At 36.7% G+C, this 27,079-nt stretch overlaps 1 protein-coding gene across 5 annotated transcripts in view; it reads left to right on the top strand.

Moving 5' to 3' along the window:
• The window catches only part of Kmt2e (lysine methyltransferase 2E), an 83,120-nt gene that overhangs the window by 37,075 nt on the left and 18,966 nt on the right, over nucleotides 1-27,079 (top strand). For 4 of the 5 annotated variants that reach the window (XM_008830745.3, XM_008830742.2, XM_008830743.2 and 1 more), the window contains 9 exons: nucleotides 5,062-5,120; nucleotides 6,570-6,742; nucleotides 9,476-9,514; nucleotides 12,989-13,219; nucleotides 13,320-13,450; nucleotides 14,945-15,062; nucleotides 16,806-16,915; nucleotides 22,061-22,325; nucleotides 23,980-24,078. In XM_008830745.3, the coding sequence (XP_008828967.1) occupies nucleotides 5,062-5,120; nucleotides 6,570-6,742; nucleotides 9,476-9,514; nucleotides 12,989-13,219; nucleotides 13,320-13,450; nucleotides 14,945-15,062; nucleotides 16,806-16,915; nucleotides 22,061-22,325; nucleotides 23,980-24,078 (1,225 nt within the window). Of the gene's footprint in view, nucleotides 1-5,061; nucleotides 5,121-5,335; nucleotides 5,356-6,569; nucleotides 6,743-9,475; nucleotides 9,515-12,988; nucleotides 13,220-13,319; nucleotides 13,451-14,944; nucleotides 15,063-16,805; nucleotides 16,916-22,060; nucleotides 22,326-23,979; nucleotides 24,079-27,079 lie in introns of those variants that run through there. The other variant, XM_029562341.1, reaches the window with a different exon arrangement.

The raw sequence follows: 27,079 nt of genomic DNA, 5'->3' as shown, positions 1-27,079 counted from the left end.
CAGTATTCCTTTGGATAAGATTGGGGTCTGCTGTTCATTTTCCCAGTTCTAATGTTGGGTTACTATCTGGGAATCCCTTTGGCCACTCTGGCCAACAACTCAAAAGAAGGTATTGCCTATCTGGCATTGTTGTTATGTAGCCCTTAGCTGCGCATATGGACTCTTAAATTATATTGGCCCCTTTAATCTTTGGATATACTTTCCTCATATATGTTAAGGCCTTTTGAATCAAGTTTGTGTCCCCAGATGTCCCTTGGTGTGAGTTCATTCATTGAAGCCTGGTCGGTCTATGTAGCATTACTCCCTTAAAGATCACCTCTCCCTCAACCAGTAGTGATCAGCTGCCAATAGTTCCTCAGCTAAGGGTGGGGTTCCTTAACTATTTTCTAGTTATATGCTGTTTCTTTTTTTAAAAAAAATATTTTGTTTATTACTTTTATGTGCATGAATGTATTGCCTTCAGGTAGGTAGGCGCACCCATGTTGTACAGTATCCATGGAGATCAGAAGAGAGCATTGGATCCCCTGGAACTGGAGTTATGGACAGTTGTTAGCCTCCATATGGGTGCTGGTCCTCTGCCACAGCAGCCAGTACTCTCAACTGCTGAGCCCTCTCTCCAGCCCCTATGCTGGATTTTTATCTGGTTTGAGCTTGCATGGGTCTTGTGCATGCTGGCACCATTACTGTGAGCCCTTTTAGAGTACTTATTACTGAGCCTTCTCTTCCACAGTGGTCCCTGAGCCCTTGGTGGTAGAGGTTTAATATAGGAGTCCTGTCCAGGGACACTCACTCTGCAGTTTCTTAAACTTGTTACATTTTGGCCAGTTGTGGCTTTCTGTGTTAATCACCCTCTGTGGCATGGAGAACCTTTGATGATGAGAGTTGAGAGATGCGTTAATAGTCTCTCTACCCACTGTTCTGCTATGTTCCATGAGCCTTTGTGTTGAGGTTCCATTGTACATGTGTCACTTAGGACTGGGCATCTCACAGATATTTATTCTCTGCTGATGTGGAACTCTGTAATAGTCTCCATCTGTTGCAGAAGCTTCTTTGGTGAGTGGTAAGAGGTATAGATTTCAGGGTCTATACCTGGCAGTAGTCTGTCAGTTTATCAGGCTAGATGAGCAGAAATGGGCTTAGGCCTAAGGCAAGGGATAGGAATATCATGGGGAGGGTCTAACTAACTAGGCAGAATAGGTATGGGCCCTGGAGCAGAACATAGCTGGTCTCGGTGCAAGGGTATCAAGACTAGTAAACGGGTTCTGGCTTAGGAGGCTAGCCTAGAGGTCTCAGGTGGGATGAACAGGAGGGGGTCTAGGCCCAAGGTAGGAATGGGGACAGTGTGGGGAGGGTCTAACTAGCTAAAGCAAAATAGGTGTCTAAAGTCAATTTATTTAAAGTCCCTTGGAAAGAATTTCAGTATGTGGTTTTTATGCCAACTAGATATATACATTGTTAAGATTATTAATTTTATGTCTCTAAGTTAATATTTTAGTTGACTGCAGATTCACATATAGTAATGCAGATATCTTGTGCATTCCTACCTACTTTCTCCTACTAGTAACATCTTATGAAATTGTTTACAAAATATTATAATTAAGATTTTTTGGGGCTGGAGAAATGGCTCGCAGTTAAGAACACTGACTGTTCTTGCAGAAGACCCGGGTTCGAATCCCAGCACCCACATGGCAGCTAACAACTGTCCGTAACTCCAGTTCCAGGGGATCTGACAGCCTCTTCTGTCCGCAGGCATTGCCCGACACGGGTGCACTTACTTACGTGCAGGCATAACACTCATACACATAAAATAAAAAAATTTTTTTTTTTAAAAAAAAAAAAGATTTTTCACATTAAGGAATCAAGGAATAGAATAGTCCATCGTTGCTAGAACCCTTCATCCTGCCACTTGTAGCCAGCTCTCCCCAGCCCCTTCTATCCTTGATCTTTAGCACCCATTAATCTATACCCCATTTTGATAATTTTGACAATTCAAGAGTATTATATAAATAGAAGCATATAGTATAACCCTATATGCTGTTTCACTCATCATAATTCCTTAGAGAGCTAGTCATTTTGCTGCATGTATCACTATTCCATTCTTTTTCATGGTGATATATTCTGTGATACATATGTATTATGGTTTACTGGACAACTCACCGAGAAAATTTATTTGTGGTGTTCTCAAGATCCTTTTTGGCTTTTACAAATAAAGTTGCTCTGAATATTCATGTACAGGTTTTTATATGAACCTCATTTTTTTCCCCATGCACAAGAATATGATAACTCAGTTGTGTGAGAGTTGCATGTTGAGTTTTATTTTTATTTTTAAACTTTATTTACTTTTTTTATTTTTTATGTGTATGAGTGTATTGCCTGCATGTTTGGAAGTGTACTCTTTTGCACATGTGTGGAAGACCCGGCAAAACACAGACTGGAAAAAAAAATCCTAGTTGGATTATTCATACATATCTGATGGAAATGTAAAACAGCATAACCGTTTTCATTCTTTCTTTCTTTGATTTCTTTCATTGATTCATTTCAATACTGAGGATTGAACCCTTGGGCCTTTTACATACTAGATGAGCATTTTACCACTGAGCTATATCCCTAGTTCTTATAATTTCTTATATACCTAAACATGTGGTCCTGGAGAAATGGCTCAGCTCTCGTAGAGGACCTGGGTTCAGTTCCCAACACCCGTGTTGCAGCTCAAACCTATAACTCTGGTTCCAAGGAATCTGACACCCTCTTCTGGACTCTGCGGGCATCGCATGCACAGGTGCACTTACATAGATGCAGGCAAAACACTCATACACAATAAACTGAAAATAAATCCAAAAAAAAAAATTTTTTTTTTTAGTCTTTCTGAGACAGGGTGTTATCTGTAGCCCCAGCTGGCCTGGAACTTGGTATGTAGACCAGGCTGGACTCAATCTCACAGAGATCTGCCTGCCTCTATCTCCCTAGTGCTGAGATTAAAAATGTGCATGCCACCATGCCAGGCTCCAAAAAAAATTATTTTTAAATAATTTCCTTCTTAAAAACTTACTTTTGTAATTACGTAGTTTATTTAAGAAGTAATTGTGTTATGTTAAGTCAGATAGTATATTCAAGGGCTGGAGAGATGGCTCAGTGGTCAAGAACAGTGGTTGTTCTTGCAGAAGACCCAGGTTCGAATACCAGCATCCACATGGCAGCTAACAACTGTCCATAACTCCAGTTCCAGGGGATCTGACAGCCTCTTCTGTCCTCCGCAGGCATTGCATGACACGGTGCACTTACGTACATGCAGGCAATACGTGCATACACATAAAATAAAAATAAAATATTTTAAAAAGTATATTCAAGTAAGTTTCAATTCTGTCCTCCATGGGTATTGCATGACACAGGTGCACTTACACACATGCAGGCAATCCACTGATAAACATAAAAATAAATATTTTAAAAAGAAAGTTTGAGTTGCCAGTTTAATTAGGTCAGAGATATAAATTTCAGCATGATTTTACTTGAAATTCCCTTATTGTAAATGAAGTTTTTGTTTCTACCTTTTGGTGGACAGTTTTACTTATTTCTATTTTTATTTATTTTTCTGAGCTAGGATATCAGTATGTACAGTCTGGTGTTGAATTCCTCATTAGCCCAAGTGTATCTCAAACTCATGATCTTTCCACCTCAGCCATGTACCACTATGCCTGTCTTGACTGATTTTGGTAGACAAATGTCTGTGGGTCAGTTCCAGAAGAATTAGCTAAAAACTGACATAGACATTAAGAGAGAAGTTCTCTGAAAGAGCTTCTTATCATTAGTAGAATTTTTGTTTGTGACACTAGAATGATAATTATATTTCCTAGTGGACACTGAGGCAAATCCTTTACCAAGTTGTAAACATGTTAGTCTAAAGCTCTATTCTCTCGTAAGAATCGCCTGGGATCTCTGTGGTTAGAAGCCTTACTCCTCTTCTAAAAGAGCTGAGTTCATATCTCAGCACCCACATGGCAACTGCTAACAATCTGTAACTCCAGTTTCAGGGGATTCAACACCCTCTTCTGGCCTCCGTGGGCACCAGGCCCCCACGTTGTACCCTTATATATATGCAGGCAAAACACTCATATAACATAAAATTAAAATAAATAAAAATCTTTTTTAAAAAAAGAATCATCTAGTGTTAATTAGGTCTGTAATTACTATATACAATGGAAATGTAGAGTAAATGTAAAAACATTCCATGGATGAATTTGAGATAAGGGTTACATAGTGAGACCTTCTAAAAATACATAAACAATAGAAATAAGTAAGTAGTGGAAATAATTTGATATATGGAAATATGCGATAGGTACTAATTTACTATTATAAATTAAGATAATTTATGATGCTATTTTTATTATTTTTGATTTATTTTTATGTATATGAGTGTTATGCCTGCATGTAAGAGTACCCGTGTCGTGCAGTGCCTGAGGAGGGCAGAATAGGGTGTTGGAGCCCTTGGAATTGGAGTTATAGGTGGTTGTTAGCCACCATGTGGGTGCTGGGATATGAACCCAAGTCTTCTGTAAGAATAGCCAGTGCTCATACCAGGTGTGGTGGCACACGCCTTTAATCCCAGCACTTGGGAGGCAGAGGCAGGAGGATCTTTGTGAGTTCGAGGCCAGCCTGGTCTACATAGTGAGTTCCAGGATAGCGGGGGCTACAAGGAGACCCTGTCTCAAAAAGACAAAAAAAAAAAAAAAAAAAGAGTAGCCAATGCTCTTAACTACTGAGCCATCTCTCCAGCCCATAATTTATGAAGAACACTTCTTTCAGACTTTCTGCTATAAATATTGAGTTTGAAAAAAAATGTGCTCACTCCTTAAGTAAAAAAACATATTGTTAGCAGAATGAAACAGAATCACATAACTGGTATCTATTGCTACAGTACTAGATCATGTCTAAACTGTCAGACAAGAGATATTACATATTTTTTTATACTGTTGTTTTCCACTAAGCATAAGAGGGATAATAACCTTCATCACACTTAAAACATCGTGGAAGTTTGATGAAAAACATGTTAATGTTTTAATGTAGGAATTTGGATAAAGAGAGGGCGGTGCTACTACAACGCCGGAAAAGAGAAAATATGTCAGGTACGTAAAAAGGACCTATACTAACTTGAAAGTATGAAAACATAAATGGCCTGAATATTTTTAATTGGATGTAAATACACTGTTAATTAATTTTGACTTTATATCCTGTTTATAATCTCAGGTATAGATTTTTTTGATTATGGAATATATGTGTTCTTATTTTAGGAAACATACAAACCAGAACAAAGCAAAGTAAATAAGAAATTTATATCACCTGTAATTTTCTTATACACAGGTAACCTGATTTAAAGAAGTAAAGTATGTTGGTCAGAATGATGATCTATTAATTTATAATGTGAAACAGTATTTCTTTTAATTTTTAGGATACCATTTTCTAAATTACATATATACTGCAATTTGTGATGATCTATTAATCTATATTGTGTGACAGTGTATTTTTTTATTTTTTTGGTATACTTTTTTCTATTTTATATATATTGCGCTTTTTTTTCTGTGTGTGTGTGTGTGTGTGTGTGTGTGTGTGTGTGTGTGTGTGTGTGGTGATTGGTTTTTGGTTATTTTGAGATAGGATTTTCTTTTTTTTTAATATTTTTATTTTATGTGTATGAGTGTATTGTCTGCATGTATGTGAGTGCACCCGTGTCATGCAATGCTGCAGAGGTCAGAAGAGGGCTTCAGATTCCCCTAGAACTGGAGTTAAGGACAGTTCGTAGCTGCCATGTGGGTGTTGGGAATTGAACCTGGGTCCTTTGCAAGAGCAGTCAGTGCTCTTAACCACTTAGCCATCTCTCCAGCCCCGAGATAGGGTTTTCTTTTTAGCCCAGATTGGCCTGAACTTATTAGCCCAGGCTGGCCTGACCTCAACTCATTATGTAGTGCTTAGGTGCAGGCTAACCTTCTAATCTGTGATCTTCCTGCCTCAGCTTCCCAAGTGCTAATATTACAAGCATGTGCCACCATATCTGAGCTTGCCACAGTTTTCATTTTTTTTTTATTGAGAACAGAACACACAGTTTTGAATAATCACAATTTTTCAACCATTCCTCTTTGATCAATATTTTGGGTTGTTTGTAATTTTGTTTTGTTTTGTCATTGTTATGAGTGCCTTTGGTGAAACCCTGCTGCATAAGTTTGTTTTTGTACTTTTGTTGTTTTATCTTTGTCTAGATCCCTAGAAATGGGATGACTGGCTCAAAACATAAGTGAATATATAATTTTGATAGGCATGACTAAATTTCTGTCCCAAAGAAGTTTTAATATCCATTAGTAATAGTTAATAGAACACCACAGTGTGTTCTCAGACTTTTGGGTCCTTAGTAGTTTAAAGTGTAAGAAAAGTCATTTGTAGTTTGTATTTATATGTATCTTATGACTAGTGAGTGATTAAACTGAGAAAATATATTTATTCTTTACGAACACAAAGATGCTGTCTTTCATTGTTTGAAGTAAAAGTATTAAAAGTGTGATAACTTTGTTTTTCATTTGAAGATGGTGATACCAGTGCAACAGAGAGTGGCGATGAAGTTCCTGTGGAATTATATACTGCATTTCAGCATACTCCAACTTCAATTACTTTAACTGCTTCAAGAGTTTCCAAGGTTAATGACAAAAGAAGGAAAAAAAGTGGGGAGAAAGAACAAAACTTTTCAAAATGTAAAAAAGTACGTTTCTTCTTTTATTTTAGATGAGTAGAGAAGAACTGATAGAGCTGATTTTATAGATGGTACGTGACAGGGAGAGTAATAGATAACAGCTAAATGTGTGGAAAGATTTAACAATATTTAAAAAATTTTAAACTTACTTTAAAATTTCAGTGCATTTTAAAGACTGACTTGGAATGCAAAAGAAACACATTCCTTTGAAATTGTTGTTCTAACAAGACTAGTGATAGAAATATATGACAGGCTGTTTTAAAACAAAATAACTATTAGTAATGACTGACTAATAGGTAAGGAAGCATATAATGATGCTTATAGTTCTCTTTGGATAATAGTTTTAATAAGGCTTCCTAGTTACTGAATTTCTTTTCCTTCTTTTTTTTTGTTTTTTTGAGACAGTGTCTCCCTGCAGCCCCAGCTGGCCTGGGACTCAAGGCTGGCCTCTGTCTCACAGAGATCTACCTGCCTCTGCCTCCTGAGTGCTGGGATTAAGGCATGTACCACCACACTTGGTTTCCATTTTGGATATATCTTTTTTTTTGAGACATGGTCTCGCTGTAGCCCCAGCTGACCTGGAACTCACTATTGTAGGCCAGGCTGGCCTTGAACTCACAGAGATCTGCCTGCCTCTGCCTCCTGAGTGCTGGGATTAAAAGCGTGCACATCAGGCCTGGCTAGTTACTGAATTTCCTAACACACATATTTTTCTTTTAAATTTCATTTGACAAATTATCTAATATCTCAAAACTGTTTGTAGACTAATTTTTCATTAAATTTGTCAATAAAATTTCTTAATGTCAGAAAATACAATGGTGTTTCTATCAGATTATATGGTAAAAACATCCTATCGTGTATTGTGTTTTTTCTGTGTTTAGATGTGTTGTCATATAAATATTTACCATTAGGTTACAATTGCCCACAGTAACATAATACATAGGGTTGTAGCCTAGGCTCAATAAGCTAAACCATGTAGTTTAGATGTGAATTAGATTATACTTTATATTTGTGTATAAGGACAGAATAGCTCAATGATACAACTTTCAGAATGTATCCCTGTTTTATATAATATGTGATTGCAATTGCTAGTGAAAATTTTTGTCACATATGATAAAAAAGACTTCACATTGACTACATTGCTATTGTAGAATAAAACTGTATATAAAGAAGGCTTTAAAATAAAGCTCCCCCTCCCCCTTGAGTAATTCTTTATCATATATTTGGTTAGGTGACAGCATGTACTTAAATTTTTTTTATTTTCTAATTTCATCTTCCTGTGACTTTTGGAGTCTTCACTTTGGTTTGTTTTCTTTTTTTTTTTTTTGGGACAGGGGCTCCCTGTAGCCCCAGCTGTCCTGGAACTCACTATGTAGACCAGGCTGACCTTGAACTCACAGAGATCTGCCTGCCTCTGCCTCCAGAGTGCTGGGATTAAAGGCGTGCACAACCACGCCTGGCTACATTTTATCCGGTGAACAATTCACTGTTAGCAGATTTTACCCACATTTCTGGTTCATCCTTTCTTCACCACTTGAAATAGTCTTTTGCATCTCTTTTTCTTTAAAACTGCTACACTGAGGCTGGCATGTATGTTGCTTTTCTCCAGTCAATAATGGTCTTTCTTTGCATCTGAACTCTTTATTCCAGCACTTAACCATATTTTGCCTTATTTTATTACTAATTTTCTCATCACTGATTGTAATTCGCACCATGAAATATGTGCCTTTTATAGTATAGAAACTCACAGATCAGTAGCTCAGCCTTCTGTGTACTACTTTTTGTGAAATTCTAACTTTCTTGCTGTATAAAAGTTACTTGGAAATTTGATCTTTGTATATTTGGTTCAATAAAGCATAGATTGTGTATTTTTTTCTGGGTAGAATGACTTGTGGGTATTCAAAATGAATGAACCCTGGGTCTTGATTGTGTCATTTATTTCATAATATCCCTCTATACATAAAATGGAAGACACTTCCCAGACATTAAGTTAGTAATATTTGAGAAAGATTATAGGTTTAAGAAAATTCAAGAGCTGGGCATAAACAGTAACTACTTTGCTCTTCAGTGCATGTTAATTTTTTAATATGGGGGCAATATAGAATATAAAATATGTAGTAAAAGTATATAGTTTCCTCTACAACAAATTTGTATCTTCCCTGGTCATGTTCATGTATTACTCCTCTGTGTGTGTGTGTGTGTCTGTATGTCTGTCTGTGTCTGTCTCAGCAGCATAGCCAATACTTGGGCTCTAAAATCTTTTAAGTCATCTCAATCTTTGATATCTAAATTTATTCTCAAAATCTCTATTTATTGAAACATCTCCTTAGTATATTTTTTAGTCTTTGTGCTATTACAAACATATTGTATGTCCCAGCCCCAAACTTAGTCCAAGTCCCCACTATCTTGTAGTGCCATAATTCATTTCATCTACAGAGCTGATGTCTATAATTACCATAGGATGCAATAAAGTTGATGGTTATAATATTTAGCACCTAAAATATATGGAAGTTTTTGTTTTAGCATATTATAACATACCCATTCTAAATCGTCTGCATTATATTTGTAGAACACTATTCTAGTATACCTTTATCTACTTCATCATTTCCCTTGTTCTAGCATTACTGATATTATCAAATTTGTAAATTATTTCACTTCAGCAAAGTGCCTTAATGAATCAGTTGATTCTTAGTTATATCCAACTTTTCCAAAAACTAACCCAGAATTCCATGCTTATTTTAGGCCTTTCGTGAAGGATCTAGGAAGTCTTCCAGAGTTAAGGTAAATATATTAAGGCATTATTGTCAATTAGTGCTTACTCAAGAACTTACTGAATGGCTGTTTGTCTATATCAGTACTTCATTGTGTGCCATTTCATTGCTTAGTACATTTATAAGAAGTAGGACCTTAGAATCCTTGTCGTTTATTGACATTGTTACATCATTAATAAAAGGGGAGGTATATAAACAATTTCCAGTATTGAAATTGGGGTAAATAGAATTTCATTTATCACTGTATTCCATGTCTCAGATGCAGATTAGTATTCTTTACACATTAATGCAGAATGCATTTGAAAATTTAAAATTTTCTCTGCTGGGCGTGGTGGCGCACACCTTTAATCCCAGCACTCAGGAGGCAGAGGCAGTCGGATCTCTGTGAGTTGAGTCCAGCCTGGTCTACATAGCGAGTTTGATGCCAGCTGGGGCTACAGAGAGACTGACCCTTTCTATAAATAAATAAATATAAATGAATGAATGAATGAATAAATAAATAAATAAATAAATAAATATTTCTCTTTTGCACACTTGGGATTCTAGAGTTAGTCAAGCCAGTCTTTGTACTATAAAATCACTATGGACTCTTGATGTAAAGACAAACTAATCATGTGTTGAACTAATTAAAATACATCCTCAAGTTTTTAGATTCTAAAATTTTCCTCCTCTGCCTTTTCCTTACAACACAGGTTTGTGTTAATTTATAGAAATACTTTTTGTGTTAATATAGCTTTCTGGCCTAGGTAGTAAAGTACAAATTTCTTATTTTGTTTTGAGACAGGGTCTTACTGTGTACCTTGGCTGGCCTGGAACTTGTTAAATAGACTAGGATGGCCTAAAACTCATAGTGATCTCCTTCTTCTACTTCCCAAGTGCTAGGATTATAGAGCAGCACCATCAAACTTGGTATATATATTAATAAGCACAATAATTTTTATGCCATATTTCTGAAAAACAGTCATTAACACCCTAATTATTCTTGTGTAATTTTGTAATCCTTTCTCAAGAACATTAATACATGGTGCTTTTCATCACACTGCATTCCCAAATGTCCTGTATAAGAGATTTTCTACTTTTTATACTATCTTAAATTTGCAAAATTTGCTCTGACAGAATAAAGAAGTCTGAACTTTGTACTTATTTGAATTATTAATCTAGCATTCCTCTTTCCTGTTTTATCTAATCACCTGAACTCTAGGCTTGAAGAAGCAATATCTTTTATGTATCTGAAATAATTTCATTTATTACATAAAGTAACTAGAGATGTAAAATTTTTCTTTGTCAGATGTCAAAAATAATATCAATCTACTGAAGGCATCTCCTTAAAAGCATTACAATGCTAGTAATTCTTCAGTAAATTTTACAATGTTTAAGAACTGTAGAAGAGCTAGTTCAAGTTATTAGTAGAGGAATTTCTTCTAGGCACAAAGAAAAAATTTAAAAATGAATGGATTCCAAGCCGGGTGTGGTGGCACATGCCTTTAATCCCAGCACTTGGGAGGCAGAGGCAGGTGGATCTCTGTGAGTTCAAGGCCAGTCTGGTCTACATAGTGAATATAGTGAATTCCAGGACAGCTGTGGCTACAAGGAAAACCCCGGCCCCAAAAAACCAAAAAAAAAAAAAAAAAAAAAAAAAAAAAGAATGGATTCCTTTAGTATAAAGCCTTAACATACAGTGATGACTCATAAAATCTGTTATTTATCAAATGGCATATTAATAATATAGAATATGTACATATGTAAAATATTCATTCACTATCACTTAATACATATTTTTTGCTGGGCCATTGGACCCAGAGCCTCATACATGTTAGGCAGGGAGTCTAAGACTGAGCTACATCCTCAGTATCACATATAATATCAATTGATATAATAAGCCTGTACCTATCAAATAGTTGATCAGCTTATTATAGTTTATCCTTCATTATAGAAAAGGATACTTACTGTAATAAAGAATTGTCATTCCTTTAGAACATAGATTGATAGGGGGTTTTTGTTTGTTTTTTGAGATAGGGTCTCCTGTAGCCTCAGCTGGCCTGGAATTCAGTGCATAGACCAGGCTAGTCAGAATCTCATAAAGATCTGCCAGCCTCTGTCTCTTTGCTGGGATTAAATGCATGTGTCATCTCAACCAGCTGATAGAACATTTTAGTAATGAAGTACTGATTTTTTTGTTTTTTTCATTACTGGGGAATTCTGAAAGTACTCAGTCCTTGTGCATGCTAGGGAAATACTCTACCACCCAGACCCCTTTTTCACTTTTTTTACTTTTGAGATAGAGACTAAGTTGCCCAGACTGACTTTGACCTACCTCCGCCTTGAACTTAGGATCTTATCTCAGCCTCCTGAAAAGCTGGAGTTAATTGGCCTATGATACCAAGTTTGGATTATAAAAGTCTTTATGAAACCTGGGCTGAAGAAATGGCTCAGTGGTTAAGAGCTTGTAGCGCTCTTGCAGAGGGCCTAAGTTTGTTTCCAGCTGTGATTATGGCTTCAGGGTATCTGACACCCTCTTCTGGCCTCCTTGGGCACTCATGCATATGTAGCATACATTCACACAAACACATATAACACATAAAGTCTTTGAAAAATTTTTGTAAGTTAAATATGCTATTACAATTTCAGTTTGGTTTTACATACAAAAGCAATTTTTCTAACAAGATTTTTAATATAGAAATTATGACTATCACAATTAAATTAAGCTATCAAAGGAAGGTTTTGTTATAAAATATAATTATGTATTAGAAATAAATTTAAAGCTGGGAATGATGGTGCCTGCCTTTAATCCCAGCACTCGGGTGGCAGAGAGGTAGACAGATCTCCTTGAGTTTGAGGTCAGCCTGGTCTACAAAGTGAGTTCCAGGCAAGTCAGGGCTCTATAGTGCAACCCTGGGAGGCGGAGGCAGGTGGATCTCTGTGAGTTCGAGGCCAGCCTGGTCTGTATAGTGAGTTTCAGGCCAGCAGGGGCTAGGGGAGACCTTATCTCAAAAAGACAAAAACTAAAAAATAAGTAAATAAATAGATTTATATTTAGTTTGTAGCATTTTGTACTTCACATAATACAGACTTATTTGAGTTAAATAAAATTGTGAACAAGTAGTTTGTTGCTATAAAGTAAATATTGGCGGCCTCTGGAATCAGAAGTTTCATATACTGCCTTCTTTTTTAACCCATTAACTGACATTTATCCAAAGTTTTAGTATTTGATTTTATTCATAGCCTTGTTGACTATCATAGTGACAATGAAACTTGGATTTTTGCTCTTTCAAAATTAGTGCCTCAGTTTTTTACTCATTTTTTTGGCATGCAGTATAAAAATACAATGGGCTAATTTATGTCCTTTTCATTTGGATCACCTTAGATAGCCAAACACTGTAGCTTATACTCTTTTATGTAAATCGCCATTTATTTATGTGTAGTGTGTAATGGCGTGTATAGCATTTAAATTCAAACAGTAATCCTTATTTTGCTATGATTTTAGGGTTCAGCTCCAGAAATTGATCCTTCATCTGATGGTTCAAATTTTGGATGGGAGACAAAAATCAAAGCATGGATGGATCGATATGAAGAGGCAAATAAGAACCAGTATAGCGAAGGTGTTCAGAGGGAGGCACAAAGAATAGCGCAAAGACTAGGCACCAGTAATGACAGAAAAGACGTGACTAAATCAGAATTGAGTATCAACAGTTCACTCTTCAAACCTCCTGTAGAGGTACATATATCACCTGTCAAAAAATTACTAAGCTACTTTTGTGTTGTACATTTTTAGAGTGAAATCAACCAAATTTAATGTTGACATTTACTGATTCTAGAGCCACATACAGAAGAATAAAAAAATACTGAAATCTGCCAAAGATTTGCCTCCTGATGCACTTATTATTGAATACAGAGGGAAGTTTATGCTGAGAGAACAGTTTGAAGCAAATGGATATTTCTTTAAAAGGTATATTAATTTTCTTGTATTTGTTGGGTTTTTTGTTTTCTTGTTTTTGAGAAAGTCTCATTCTGTAGCCCAGGTTGGCCTAGAACTCATAGTATTCCTCATACTTTAGCCTCCTGAGTGCTGAGTTTACAGAAATCAGCCACCATGCCAACTAAATTTATGTTTGTGTGAAAGTGGGCATATGCATGCCACAGTGCCCAAGTGGGATCAGAAGGAAACCTCAGATGTTAGTCAGCACTTTGTACATTGCTTGAGAAAGAATTTCTTTTGTTGTTCGCTGCTCTGTATTCCAATCTAGCTGGCCTGCAAACCTCTAGGGATTCTCTTCTTTCTACCTCCCATCTTGCCATAGAAATACTGGAATTATAGACCTGTACTACTGTACTGACATTATATAGGCTCTGAGGATTTGAACTCAAGTTCTTACATTTGCATGGCAAGTGCTTTACCCACTAAGCCATCTCCCTAACCCATGGCTGCATTTTTTAATACTCTGCCTAGATCCTTTGATCATGTGGGGTTTTCATATGTAATCATTTCAGTATTTTAAAGTATAGTGTTGTTGTTGAACTAATGACAACTCTTATAGTAAGATAACAAAGTGCAAACATTTCTCAGTCCCCTGTCCATTTCTGTTTTGAACTCTAAGCCACTTTAAACACATGTAAAAGCAATATAGCTTAGTGATATATTGTATTAGTCAGAAACTCTCATTACCTAAGATTATCCAGAACCTTTCCATCCAGTATCTAAATTGTTGTAACCGGAAAAGACTATGATAAGTAAAACAAAAATACCTCCTCTTTTGTTAGACAGTGTTAGATTTATTTCTTTGCCATTACCACCACTTTCAACTCTCACTTTATTATTATTGTTGAAAGGGTTTTGGAGGCTTCTATAGCTTAGGATTCTTGTGGAGAATTGATATGATCTTCTGGTAGCCCTTACTCAATACAGGGTAACTTTACCAGTTTCTGTCCTACAATTATTGAAACATTCTTTGTTTATAACTTGAGTGTTTACTTAAGCCATGAAAGATATATAAAATCTGTGACTATTGTATAGCAAATTTGATCTGAAACCCAATATAAATCAGTATAAACCCAATATAAATCTTAACTGCACCAAGAAATGGGACTTTAGAAGCATGGAATTATCCTTTAAAAGCACTGTTTACTTTTTTTTATTGCTCAAGAATTTCTACCTTAAATTAGTTACTTTTGACTTAGGAAACTTAAAGAGGTAGCTACAAGTCTTACTAACCTAAAGTAGCACAATTTAAAAGCAGTTTCTGGAGTCAGGTTACCTACATTCAAATAAACTCTTGTTTTATTTTTACCCATTTGTCTCTAAAGAGTAATAGAAAATTGCTGTATTAAAGTTTTGTTGTTTTGTGATGCTGGGTGCCTTATGTACACCAGGCAAACCCTCTACCACTGAACTATATTCCCCAGCACTGTTATACTGAAAGCTTGTAATGCTTCTTTATTGTAGGCCATACCCTTTTGTTTTATTCTACTCTAAGTTTCATGGGCTAGAAATGTGTGTTGATGCAAGGACTTTTGGGAATGAGGCTCGATTCATCAGACGATCCTGTACACCTAATGCAGAGGTAAGCTTATTGTCATCTTTGGGGAGATGGGAACATTAAGTATTAAAATCTACTAGTTTAAAAACACCTTTTAATAGCCAGCTTGATGGCACATGCCTTTAATCCCAGCACTGGGGAGGCAGAGGCAGGTCTAGCCTGCTAGCCAAACAATATTTCCAAGGAAGCCTCAGTTCTGACTTAATATTACAAATCTGCACCCACATTCCAACTTTTTTGTAAAAAAAAAAAAAAAAAAAAAGCTTATCAGATGCATAAGAATTAGGAGCCAGATAGAAAAAGGCTAGAGTAAGCTGGGTGTGGTGGTGCATGCCTTTAATCTTAAGCATTCTAGAGGCAGAGGTAGGTGGATTTCTGTGAGTTCAAGGCCAACCTGGTCTACATAGCAAGTTCCAGGCCAGCCAGGGCTATAGGGAGACCCTGTCTCAAGAAAGACCAAACCACCTTTTTAACTACTGATGCATTTTATTTTGTCCAACATTTTTCTCTTAAAAATTATTTTGCATGGGCTGGAGAGAGAGCTCAGTGGTTAAGAACACTGGTGGTTCTTGCAGAAGACCTAGGTGCAAATCCCAGCACCCACATGCCATAACAACTGTCCGTAACTCCAGTTCCAGGGGATCCAACATCCTCTTCTGTCTTCCGTGGGAATTGCACAACACGGCTGCACTTACCTACATGCAGGCAATACATGCATACACATAAAATAAAAATAATAAAATATTTTTTAAAAATTATTTTCCACATCAGTGAAACTGTGATGATCCTTGTAAGAGGGAATATTGGACTTCTGTTAACATTGAAGTTGTATTTGTGGGTCAAATTTAAGCCATGATCTTATCTGTCCATTACAAAACTAACTAAAAGCTAAAGATTTAATTTTTTTAAATATTTATTCTTTGTGTGTGTGTGTCTGAGGGAGAGAGAGAAACAGACAGACAGACAGACAAGGGATTGAATATAGAACTTCATACATGATAGGCAAGTGCTTTACCACTGAGCTATATCCCCAGCCCTTCTTTGCCTTTTTATGTGCAAAAAAGGTACTAAAGTAAAAGAGCATCATGGGAAATACAACTAAAACATGTCAATGAAAAGCAGACTGTTAGGTGTATTATATTGCATTTCATTGTACTCAAGATCATATATCTACTTGTAAGACTCCACAATTTCAGAGATATTTAAAGGTGAAAAATTACACATTTCCAGATGATGAAAATGCTGTTTGGTTTTTGAGACAGGGTCTCACTTTGTAGCTCTGTGTAACCTGAAACTTGCTTTTGAGACCAAGCTGGTCTTGAACATCAAAGATTCTGCCTACCTCTACCTCCATATGATAACCACAGATTTATAAGTCTTGTGATATTATTTTTTAAATATTTTATTTACTATTTTTATTTAACGTGAGTGTATTGCCTGCATGTAAGTGTACCCGTGTCTTGCAATATCCGTGGAGGTCAAAAGAGAGCATTGGATTCCCCAGGTACTGGAGTTACCTGCCCTGGAGTGGAGTGCTGGGAATTGAACCTGGGTCTTCTGCAAGAGTAGCCAGTGCTCTTATCCACTGAGTCGTCTCTCTAGCCCAGGTCTTGTGATTTTATAGTCTTGTGATTAACCGTATTTTCCAAGTTGTGTTTGCAAACTGCTTTTGAGAATTTTTCTTTTTGAGAATAAATTTGCAGGATACAGATGCTTTGAACAGAAAATAATTTATAAAAATATAAAAGTATTCATTTTAACTAACAGGTGAGGCATGAAATTGAAGATGGTACCATACATCTCTACATTTATTCTACACAAAGTATCACAAAAGGAACTGAAATTACTATTGCCTTTGATTTTGACTACGGGAATTGGTAAGTTCAAATCTGTAAAATAGTTCAAAATAGTTCCTTAATATCTTCATAACAATTTAGGTGTTGTCACTACTTTAGCTTATCATCAGGAGACAGTTAAAAGTACCTGAAATTAAGGGTGATGGTATGACCCTCTACTCCATCAGTTACTTATTTTCTGAACTTTCCCTGTTCATTGTAATGTAAATGACCATAGTGTATAATGAGTAGCTCTTATTCATCCATACATTGACTTTGTTGTGTGAGAAATTTTTTAAAATATTTTTATTTTTTTGTGTATGAGTATATTACCTGCAAGTATATAAGTGCACCCATGTTCTGCAATGCCTGCAGAGGTCAGAAGAGGATGTCAGATTCATCTGGAACTGGAGTTATGGGTGCTTGTTAGCCACCATATGAGTGCTGGGACTCAAACCAAGTTCCTCTGCAAGAGCAGCCAGTGCTCTTAACCGCTGAGCCATCTCTCCAGCCCCAATGTTGTATGAAAACTCTTGTCCTCACTTTCTTGTATTAAAAACTTGTTACACAACTTTTTATACAACTTACTTGGTTAATCAATATGAACACAATTTCTTTTTTTCCTTCAAAACAAAAGATACTATACCAAGTTTTCTTTGTAATGTAATTATGAAAAAGTTTGTTGGAGTTCCTGCAATGAAACTCTGAGAACCATTGTTCTGAAATGTTAAGAAAAAGAAACATTAATTCTGAGTATAAGAGCATATTTTTAAATTTAATATGAAAACATAAATACAAATATCCATGTATTCTCAAATTTAGAAATAAAGCAGGAGATATAGTTCAGTGGTAGAGTGCTTGCGTAGCATGTGCAAAGCCCTGGGTCCTATTGCCAGCACTGAGAGAGAGAAAGTTGGGCATGATGTTACATGTAATCCTAACACTTGGGAGGTAAAAACAGAAGGATTTCAATTTTAAGTATTTATTGAAGCTCTTCCTATTTAGGAGCCAGATAGCATCACTCTTTGTCCTTCACTGCTGTCTTTAATTGGTATATTACTTAACATTTTACCCTGTCTGTATATGGCAACAAATAGTAACTAGACTTTTGTGTATTTTTTAAGGCACTTTTAATATTTTTTTTATGTGTATGAGTGTATTGCCTGTACGTGTGTAAATGCACCTGTGTCATACAGTGCCCTTGGAGGTCAGAAGGTGGCATTGGATCTCCTGGAACTGGAGTAGCTGCCATGTGGGTGCTAGGAATTGAACCTCTGCAAGAGCAGTTGGTGCTCTTAACTGCTGAGCCATCTCTCCATCCCCCGTATTTTTTTAAATTTATTTTCATTTTATGTGTATGAGTGGTTATGCCTGCATATGTATAAGTTCACTTGTGTCATGCAGTGTTCATGGAGGGAGGACAGAAGAGGACATCGGAGTCCCTGAACTGGTGTTAAAAATAGTTATTAGCCACTAAGTGGGTGCTGGGATTTGAACCCTGGTCTTCTGCAAGAACAGCCAGTGCCCTTAACTGCTGAGCCATCTCTCCAGCCCCAAGTTTTATGTATTTTTTAACTTTATGTAAATTATAACCTATGTTTTTCAGCATTCAGCTTTTCTCATTTGTTAAATATCATAAAACTAAATATATTTAACTCTTGATTTATTTTCACTGTTTATGACACCTGTGGCAGTATTTATGAACCTTATATTTACAAAAAGTCCTGCTTTTTTTATCAAATGCGTGTGTTTGTGTATGTCTTATATCTGTGTGTTCATTTATGTGGGTACACATGTGTGTTCATTTGCAGGTATGTTTAGGTACATATTGAGGCCAAAAGACAACATTGGGTGTCATCCTCAAGAACCATCTACCTTCTTTGAGACAGGGTATCTTCTTGACCTAGAGTTCATCGATTAGGTTAGGCTGGCTGGCTCTTGAACCCCAGGGGTCTTCTTGTCTCTGCCTACCTAGTGCTGAGTTTACAAATGTACACCACCATCTTCTGCATTTTTACCTGACTTCTAGGGATGAAACTCAGGTCTTCATGCTTGCAAGGCCAGCACTTTACTAAGGTGTCTCACCAGGGCTTATTAAAATATGTGTGCATGTATACATGCTTTTTCTATGGTGCAGAGCTAAAAGTGGAGTAATTGGGGTTTAGAATATATACAGACTCAATTTTTACTAGACACAGGTGAATGACTCTCCAAACACTCTTGCTACCAGGTTATAGTCCCTATATTCCCAATCAGTTTAAACCTTACTCTAACCATTTACAGGCATGCTAAGTATACTCTACTACTGTGCAACCCCACCCCATCCCCCCGCCCCCCATATCTTATTATATGCTTATTTTTTGGACTTGCTTTCTTATGAATAATCTAATCATACCATCTAACCTTTTTATTTGCCAGGTATTTTCTTTTGGGAGGGAGGTTTTGAGACAGGGTCTCATGTAGTCCACACTGGCCTTGAATGCCCTATGTAGCTGCAGATGACCTTGAACTCCTGATCTTCCTGCCTCTACCTGCCAAGTGATGAAATTACAGATGTGCACCACTTTGCCTGGCCTCGTTCTAAGTTCTTTATATATTTGAAAGTCTTTTGGGTTATAAAGGTTTTAATTAAATGTTTTAAAAATATTTTTATGTGTATGAATGTATTGCTTGCATATAGGTTGGTACAGCCATGTCATGCAGTGCCCGGGAAGGTCAGAAGTGGGTGTAAGATTCCCCGGAACTGGAGTTATGGACAGCTGTTAGCCACCATGTGGGTGCTGGAAATTGAACCTGGGTCCTCTGCAAGAGAAGCCATTACTCTTAACTACAGAGCCATCTCACCAGTCCTTAATTAAATGTTTATATTAATTAAAATTTAAAATTTCCTCTGCTGTTTGTTTTGGTCTTTTTGAGACACGGTCTCCCTGAAGCCCCAGCTGTCCTGGAAGTCACTATGTAGACCAGGCTGGCCTTGAACTCACAGAGATCCGCCTGCCTCTGCCTCCCGAGTGCTGGGATTAAAGGCGTGTGCCACCGTGCCTGGCTTAAGATTTATTTTTACGTGTATGTGTAAGTATATGCTATTTGTATGCCAGGTCCCCATGGAGATGGAGTTTAGTTATAAACTGCCTGACTTTGGGTGCTGAGAACCAAACTTGGGTCCCAACTGCTGAGCTATTTCCAGCCCTATCCTCCTATATTTTAAAAACTTTTTATGACATCTTTATGCTTTCAGTATACCTTCACTATACATTTTAATGGTGATTTGAGCAAGATTTAGTGTAACAACTTAAGCCTTTCCTTTCTTTTTTTAAGATCTATTTTTATTCATGTATGCCTTTGTGTGAATCTATACTGAGTGTGTGGTTGGCCAAGGAAGCCAAGAAGGCAGGAGTCTGTGGAAAAGCAGGAAGAACTCCTAACTGCTAAGTCACGTCATCAGCCCCAATCTTTTCTTTTAAAAGTTACATTATTAAAACATGTTTTTTTAAAATGTTATTTTATGTGTATGAGTGTATTGCCTACATGTATGTTAGTGTATCTGTGTTGTGTAATGCCTGCAGAGTTCAGAAGAGGGTGCCAGATTCCCCTGGAACTGGAGTTACATAAGGTTGTTAGCTGCCATGTGGGTGCTGAGAATTGAACCCAGGTACTTTGCAAGAACAGCCATTGATCTTAACTGCTGAGCTGTCTCTCTAGCCCCAAAACATGTTTTATGCTTAACATGCCATGCCAATATTTATTTTAAGGTAGGCTCTTACTGTATAGCCTAAACTATCACCTACCTTTTGCCCCCTAAAAGACAGAAAATTTAACATAATGGCTTTAGCTTTGAGATATTACATATCCTACAGAGATTCAGAATATAAACGTCATGATCTGGCTGGTTTCAAGTCAAACTTGGTTACTTATTATGTAACCATAAACCAATTTCTTCATCTTTTTGTGATTTCATTATCTCCAGTATAAGAATACTAACTACTCTCCTAATTGGAATGTTTTGAACATTTGGTAAGTTAACACGTGTAAACTGTTTAAAATAATTCTGGCACCAGGTATGGTGGTGCATGTTTTTAATCCCAGCACTTGGGAGACAGAGGCTGGTGGATCTCCGTGAGCTCCAGGCCAGCCTGGTCTACATAGTGAGTTCCAGGACAGCTGGGGTTACAAAGAGACCCTGTCTCAAAAAGACCAAAAAGAAAAAGTTCTGGCACAGAGTAACTGCTTTAATAAACACAAGTTGTTGATATTGATTATGTAATCCTAAAAGGAGCCATCTAGGGTCACATGATCTAAGCTTTAACCTCATTTGTAAAGTGGGAGTATTAACAGTTAGTGTGAAGATGAGGGATACTGTGAATTTTGAGGCACCATTTGAAAAAAACCTAACAGTTTTTTTTCAAGGTACCTTTTAGGTAAAATTGGTTATTAAAATAATTTCTTATAATATGGCACAGACTAGGTAAGATTTAATTGAGGTCAAATTTCTGATCATTATAACTGTAGCTCTGATACTGCACTGAAGTTAGAATAGTTTTTATCTTAATGTTATTTTACATAAGTATAGTATCATTTTACTTTTAAAAAATTCTATATTCAAAAATCAACATATAGGGGCTGGAGAGATGGCTCAGCAGTTAAGAACACTGGTTGTTCTTGCAGAAGACCTGGGTTTGAATCCCAGCACCCACATGGCAGCTAACAACTGTCCGTAACTTCAGTCCCAGGGGATCTGACAGCCTCTTCTGACCTCCGCAGGCATTGCACAACACAGTGCACCTACCAACATGCAGGCAGTACACGCATACACATAACATTAAAAAAAAATAAAAAATAAAAAAAAACAACTAAAGGCTGGGCATGTATCTCAGTGGTAGAGCATTTGTCTAGCATAATCCAAAGTGCTCTTCTAATATATGGGAGTTTCTGGATTGAATCCCAGCAGCACAAAACAACAATAAAAATTAGTATTTGTTATTATATAAAAATCAGAAAATGTTATTTTCTCATAAAAAATGTTTTTATGATAAAATATTTATTGTGTGATATCTACCAGAAATTGAAATTACTAAAATTAGTTGATTACTAACTGAATGAATTTTGTACAGTTGCAACTTAAAAGATTATAAATTTCTTAGTCTTGTTTTATATACTGAGTTAATATTTACCTGGTTATCATTCCAGTAAATACAAGGTGGACTGCGCATGCCTCAAAGAAAATCCAGAGTGCCCTGTTCTAAAACGTAGTTTGGAATCCACAGAAAACATCAATAGCGGTTATGAGACCAGAAGAAAAAAAGGAAAAAAAGAGAAAGATATTTCAAAAGAGAAGGATACTCAAAATCAGAATATTACATTGGATTGTGAAGGAACAAACAACAAAATAAAGAGTCCAGAAACAAAACAAAGAAAGCTTTCTCCACTGAGACTATCAGTATCAAACAATCAGGTATTAAACTCTACTGATTCTTGAGAAAATGATATTTATAAAGGAAAATAATGTAATTTAAATCTCTTTTTAAATATAAAATTAACAATTTTTAAATTTGTTATTTTTTTCCAGAGCTGGGGACTGAAACCTAGCTAGGGCCTTGCACATGCTAGACAAGTGCTATGCCACTGAGCTGTATCCCCAGTCCTTTAGTCTGTTATTTAATGAAGTACTTAGAGGGGTGTGTGTGTGTGTGTGTGTGTGTGTGTGTGTGCACATATATATATGTATATATACATATATATATATATATATTTTGCTAGGATATGTACAGTATTTGCTAAATTATTATGAAACTAAGTCAACAAATACAACACTGGACATTTTCCTGACTGGGTAATTTAAAAAACATTCCAGATAGGACTTTCCTTATGCTCACAAGTGTTCTTATTTAAAGTCTCAAATCATTGAATCTTTCCATAAATAACTGTACAGAAGTAGTTAATTCTAGAGAGTGCCAAAATCAATAGTAAATTTAAAAAAAAATCTTTTTGAGACAGGGTCTCCCTATAGCCCCAGCTGGCCTGGAACTGACTATGTAGACCAGGCTGGTCTCAATTTCACAGAGATCAGCCTACCTCTGCCTTCCAAGTGCTGGGGATAAAGGCATGCACCACCATGTCCAGCTGTATAGTAAATATTTTTGAGAGGAACTCCATTAACACATAATGGAATAGAATTTGGCCATCACTTCTGTCCTACCTAGAAATTTTGTTATTCTCTATACATAAACAGGTACTTTTTAGGAAGGGACCATTAAAATGTGAAAACTAAGCAAAGTTTTGAAAAAAAAAATAATTTTATATGCGTGTTTTATTTTATATGCGTGTTTTGCCTGTATGTATGAATACACTGCTCACAGAGGCCAGAAGAAGGTATCAGATCACCTGGAACTGGAGTTAGTGATGGTGGTTAATCACCATGTGGGTGCTAGGAACCAAACTTGGGTCCTCTGCAATAGCAACCAGTACTCTTAACCACTGAGCCATCTTTTTTGGCCCCACAAAGTTTCTGTTCATTAAATCAGTGTCTTGTGTTCTAAGAATATTGCATTATTTATTATGTATCCCTGACTGTCCCGAACTCACTATGTATAGAGACTGGCCTTGGCAGCTGACAGAGATCCTTCTGCCTCTGCCTCTGCCTCCAAAGTGATGGAATTAAGGAATGTGGCACCATACTAAGCTCCCTTAAATTTTAAATTGAACAGTCATTAAACTCTTGATATTTACAGGTGTGGTGAAAATTCATTTTGGAATGCAAGCTAACATAAAGCGATCCCAGTATATTTGAAAGAAAATTTAGAAAACAAAATTACTTGATTGAATTTGGAAAACTTTATTTATAAAATCAGTATTTAAGTATGCTTATAATTTTATATAACTAGTTGTGGTTAAAAACATTGTGCAAGCCAGGCAGTGTGCAGCACTTGGGAGGCAGAGGCATGCAGATCTCTGAGTTCAAGGCCAGCCTGGTCTATGTAGTGTGTTCCAGGCCAGCTGGGGCTGCAGAGAGACCCTATCTCCCAAAAAAACCACACAAAACCAGTGTGCAGTTTTTGGTTTGTAGATGGAGTAATAATTTCTATAAAAAAGTCATTTTGATCTTTCAGGAACCAGATTTTATTGATGATATAGAAGAAAAAACTCCTATTAGCAATGAGGTAGAAATGGAATCCGAGGAGCAAATTGCAGAAAGGAAAAGGAAGATGGTAAGTTGGGAAGCCAGTAGTTGCTTTGTGGTACCCTTAGGCTGTGACAGCTACTCTTTGTAGAGTTAACTGCCTTCACATGTGCTTCTGTACTCCTTCAGGTTATCAAATTTGGAACACATGACATTGAACACTAAAGAATTTTTTATTTTATGTGTATGAGTGTTTTGCCTGCATGTATATAAGTACACCATGTGTGTGCAATGCCCAAGGAGGCCAGAAAATGGCACTGGATCACCTGGAACTGGAGTTAGGGACTGTTACCTGCCATGTGGGTGCTGAGAACTGAACCTTTAACCACTGAGCCATCTCTCCAACCCCAAGATTGAGCATTTTTATTTGGCTTTGTGATTACTATCTAAATACACATCACTGAATGGTTTTGTATTTTTATTGACATTTATTAGGCGTTTAAGAATGTGTATGAACCTTTAAAATAACGTTTCTGAAGTCAAGAACTGTTAATAAATTTTAATACCATAATTACTGTTCAGTATGTCTTTCATTAGGTAATTGTACCATTTCTTTTCATGATTTAAGACAAAAACAGAACCTTAAGTATTGTAATTCCATCAGGAAATGACTTAAGCAAAACTTAAAAACTCACTGTGGTTTAGTAACTGCCATTTCTGTGTTCTCACACTGTTATCTCTAAATAAGGTTTTCATTAAAATAAATGAATGCTTATATCCCTCATGATTTGTAAATATTTTGTCGGTATACACGCTAGGACAGAAATTTCTTCATAAATCAATTGTAGGGACTCAGTGCAGTGACTCACACCTATAATCCCAACATTTGGAAGGCTGAGGCAGGATTACCATAAATAAGTAAATTATAGGGCTAGGGTATAGCTCCGTGATAGAACACTTGCCTAGCTTATATAAGGGTCTGGGTTGGTCCCTGGCACCACGACCACCACAAAACAATGAAAAACAGTGGCAGTTAGCATTTAATCAAATATCTAGCCCTAACATTTGAAAATGACTTTGGCAAAATATTTGATGGCCTTAGTGTAGGTTTCCCACATTCCCTTGGTTTCCTGATCTTATTCATGCTTTATTCCATAGGATCTCATGTGTTATATGTACCTAGCACGGAGATGTTCTTAAGAAATTTGGATTTTGTAGAGCTACTTAATGTCTTTAAAATCGTGATGGTGGTAATCCTACTACACAGAGCTAAAGCATCTGACTGTGAAAGCAATACAGAAGTGTTTTGTAGCTTCAGGATCACCAAAATACTTATCTATTAAGACAGGGTAATGTTAGGAGATAGAAGAAAAACAAATATAGGTGAAATTTTAGAGTTTAGTTCCTGTTTCTAAAGGAATTATTTTGAACCCTTTGTCTTTTCTGTTTTTTAAAATTGTTTTTATTTTACGTGTATGAGTCTTATGCCTGCATGTAAGTGTACCCATGTCATGCAATGCCCATGGAGGTCAGAAGGCAGCATCAGATCCCCTGGAACTGGAGTTATGGATGGTTGTTAGCTGTTATATTGGTGATGGGAATTGAACCCAGGTCCTCTGCAAGAGCAATCAGTGCTCCTAACCACTGAGCCATCCCTCCAGCCCTCCGGAACCCTTTTTCAGGATTCAGTTATACCTCAAATTATCTGTACCCAGTCACCTAAATGATTTTCAGTGTTGTCCTGTCCATTCTTTGGATTTATATTACTCTTGTAGAAACTTTTAGATCAGTTTACATCAGAGAAGTTTTTTGTTTGGGCTTTTTACAATCAGCTTTAAGAACTGTAGCAGCCAGCTGGGAGTGGTGGAACATCTCAGCACTTAGAAGGTAAAGGCAGGAGGATTAGTAGTTCAAGATCATCCTCTACTACATAGTTCAGGACTAGCCAGGTCTACATTTGACACTCCCTCCCCTGCCCCCTTCTCCCTTACCCTAAATTTATTTTATTTAGTTTTGGTCTTTTTGAGACAGGGTCTCCCTGTAGCTCCAGCTGGCCTGGAATTCACTATGTAGACCAGGCTGGCCTGGAACTCAGAGATCCACCTGCCTCTGCCTCCCAAGTGCTAGAAGTAAAGGCGTGTGCCACCACGCCCCACTCCCTACCCTAAATTTAAAAAAATTAAAACTTGAAGCAACCACTTTGGGGGAAAAAATGGGTTGGCACTGGAGGTTGTTTTATTTTTGTGTAATCATTTTAATAATATAAAATTTCAATGCTAATAAAAGTGGTAGAACTTAAAACACCCGCATTTTTTTAGATCTAGAAAATTGGATACCCTTCAGTTGCTGCTAAAAAAATTGGTGGAGAAAATACATGCATTTTCTAAGTTTGCTTGCAGTCTAATTTTGATTCTAATTTGCTTATGAGTATGCTATATTAGTACAGAATACTTCAGTATTTTTATTTTGCTTTTGTGACATGGTCTTATTGTGTAGCCGAGCTTGACATGTTCGATGAATAAGTGTGCTAACTGGATGAACTTAGTTAATACTACCCTATCTCCATTTCTCCATGTATGTTACATATTTCAAAACTCTTAGAAATTGTTAGCCTTATGTAAACTTTTATACTTTGCAACTTTGAGTATTGACCCCTTTGACACTCCACATTTTTATTCTGTGGAACAAATAGCCTGAGAAAACACTATTATTATCAGAATCTATGCCATTACAGAGGCATCTAGAAGTGACTTCACTTAAAGGACGTTTAGAAGTTGCATAGTTTTTTTTTTTTAACTTTTTTGTTTGCTCTTTTTGAGACAGGGTCTCCCTGTAGCCCCAGCTGTCCTGGAACTCACTATGTAGACCAAGCTGGCCTTGAACTCTGCCTCCTGAGTCCTGGGATTAAAGGCGTGTGTCACCACGCCCAGCTTAGAAGTTGCAAAGTTTTAATATTAAAGTATAAGGGTAATCTGTTGCCAGGAAAATTACCTGATGATAGAAGTGTAGTATCTAAGTAGCCACTGTTCTCTCCTTATAGGATGAGATGAAATGGATGCTGATTAATACTTTTCTAAGTTTCACTTATC

This window comes from Nannospalax galili, unplaced genomic scaffold, assembly GCF_000622305.1.
Source record: "Nannospalax galili isolate Female #2095 unplaced genomic scaffold, S.galili_v1.0 scaffold312, whole genome shotgun sequence".
Classification (NCBI taxonomy): Eukaryota; Metazoa; Chordata; class Mammalia; order Rodentia; family Spalacidae; genus Nannospalax; species Nannospalax galili.
This window is presented reverse-complemented; position numbering and strand designations above follow the sequence as displayed.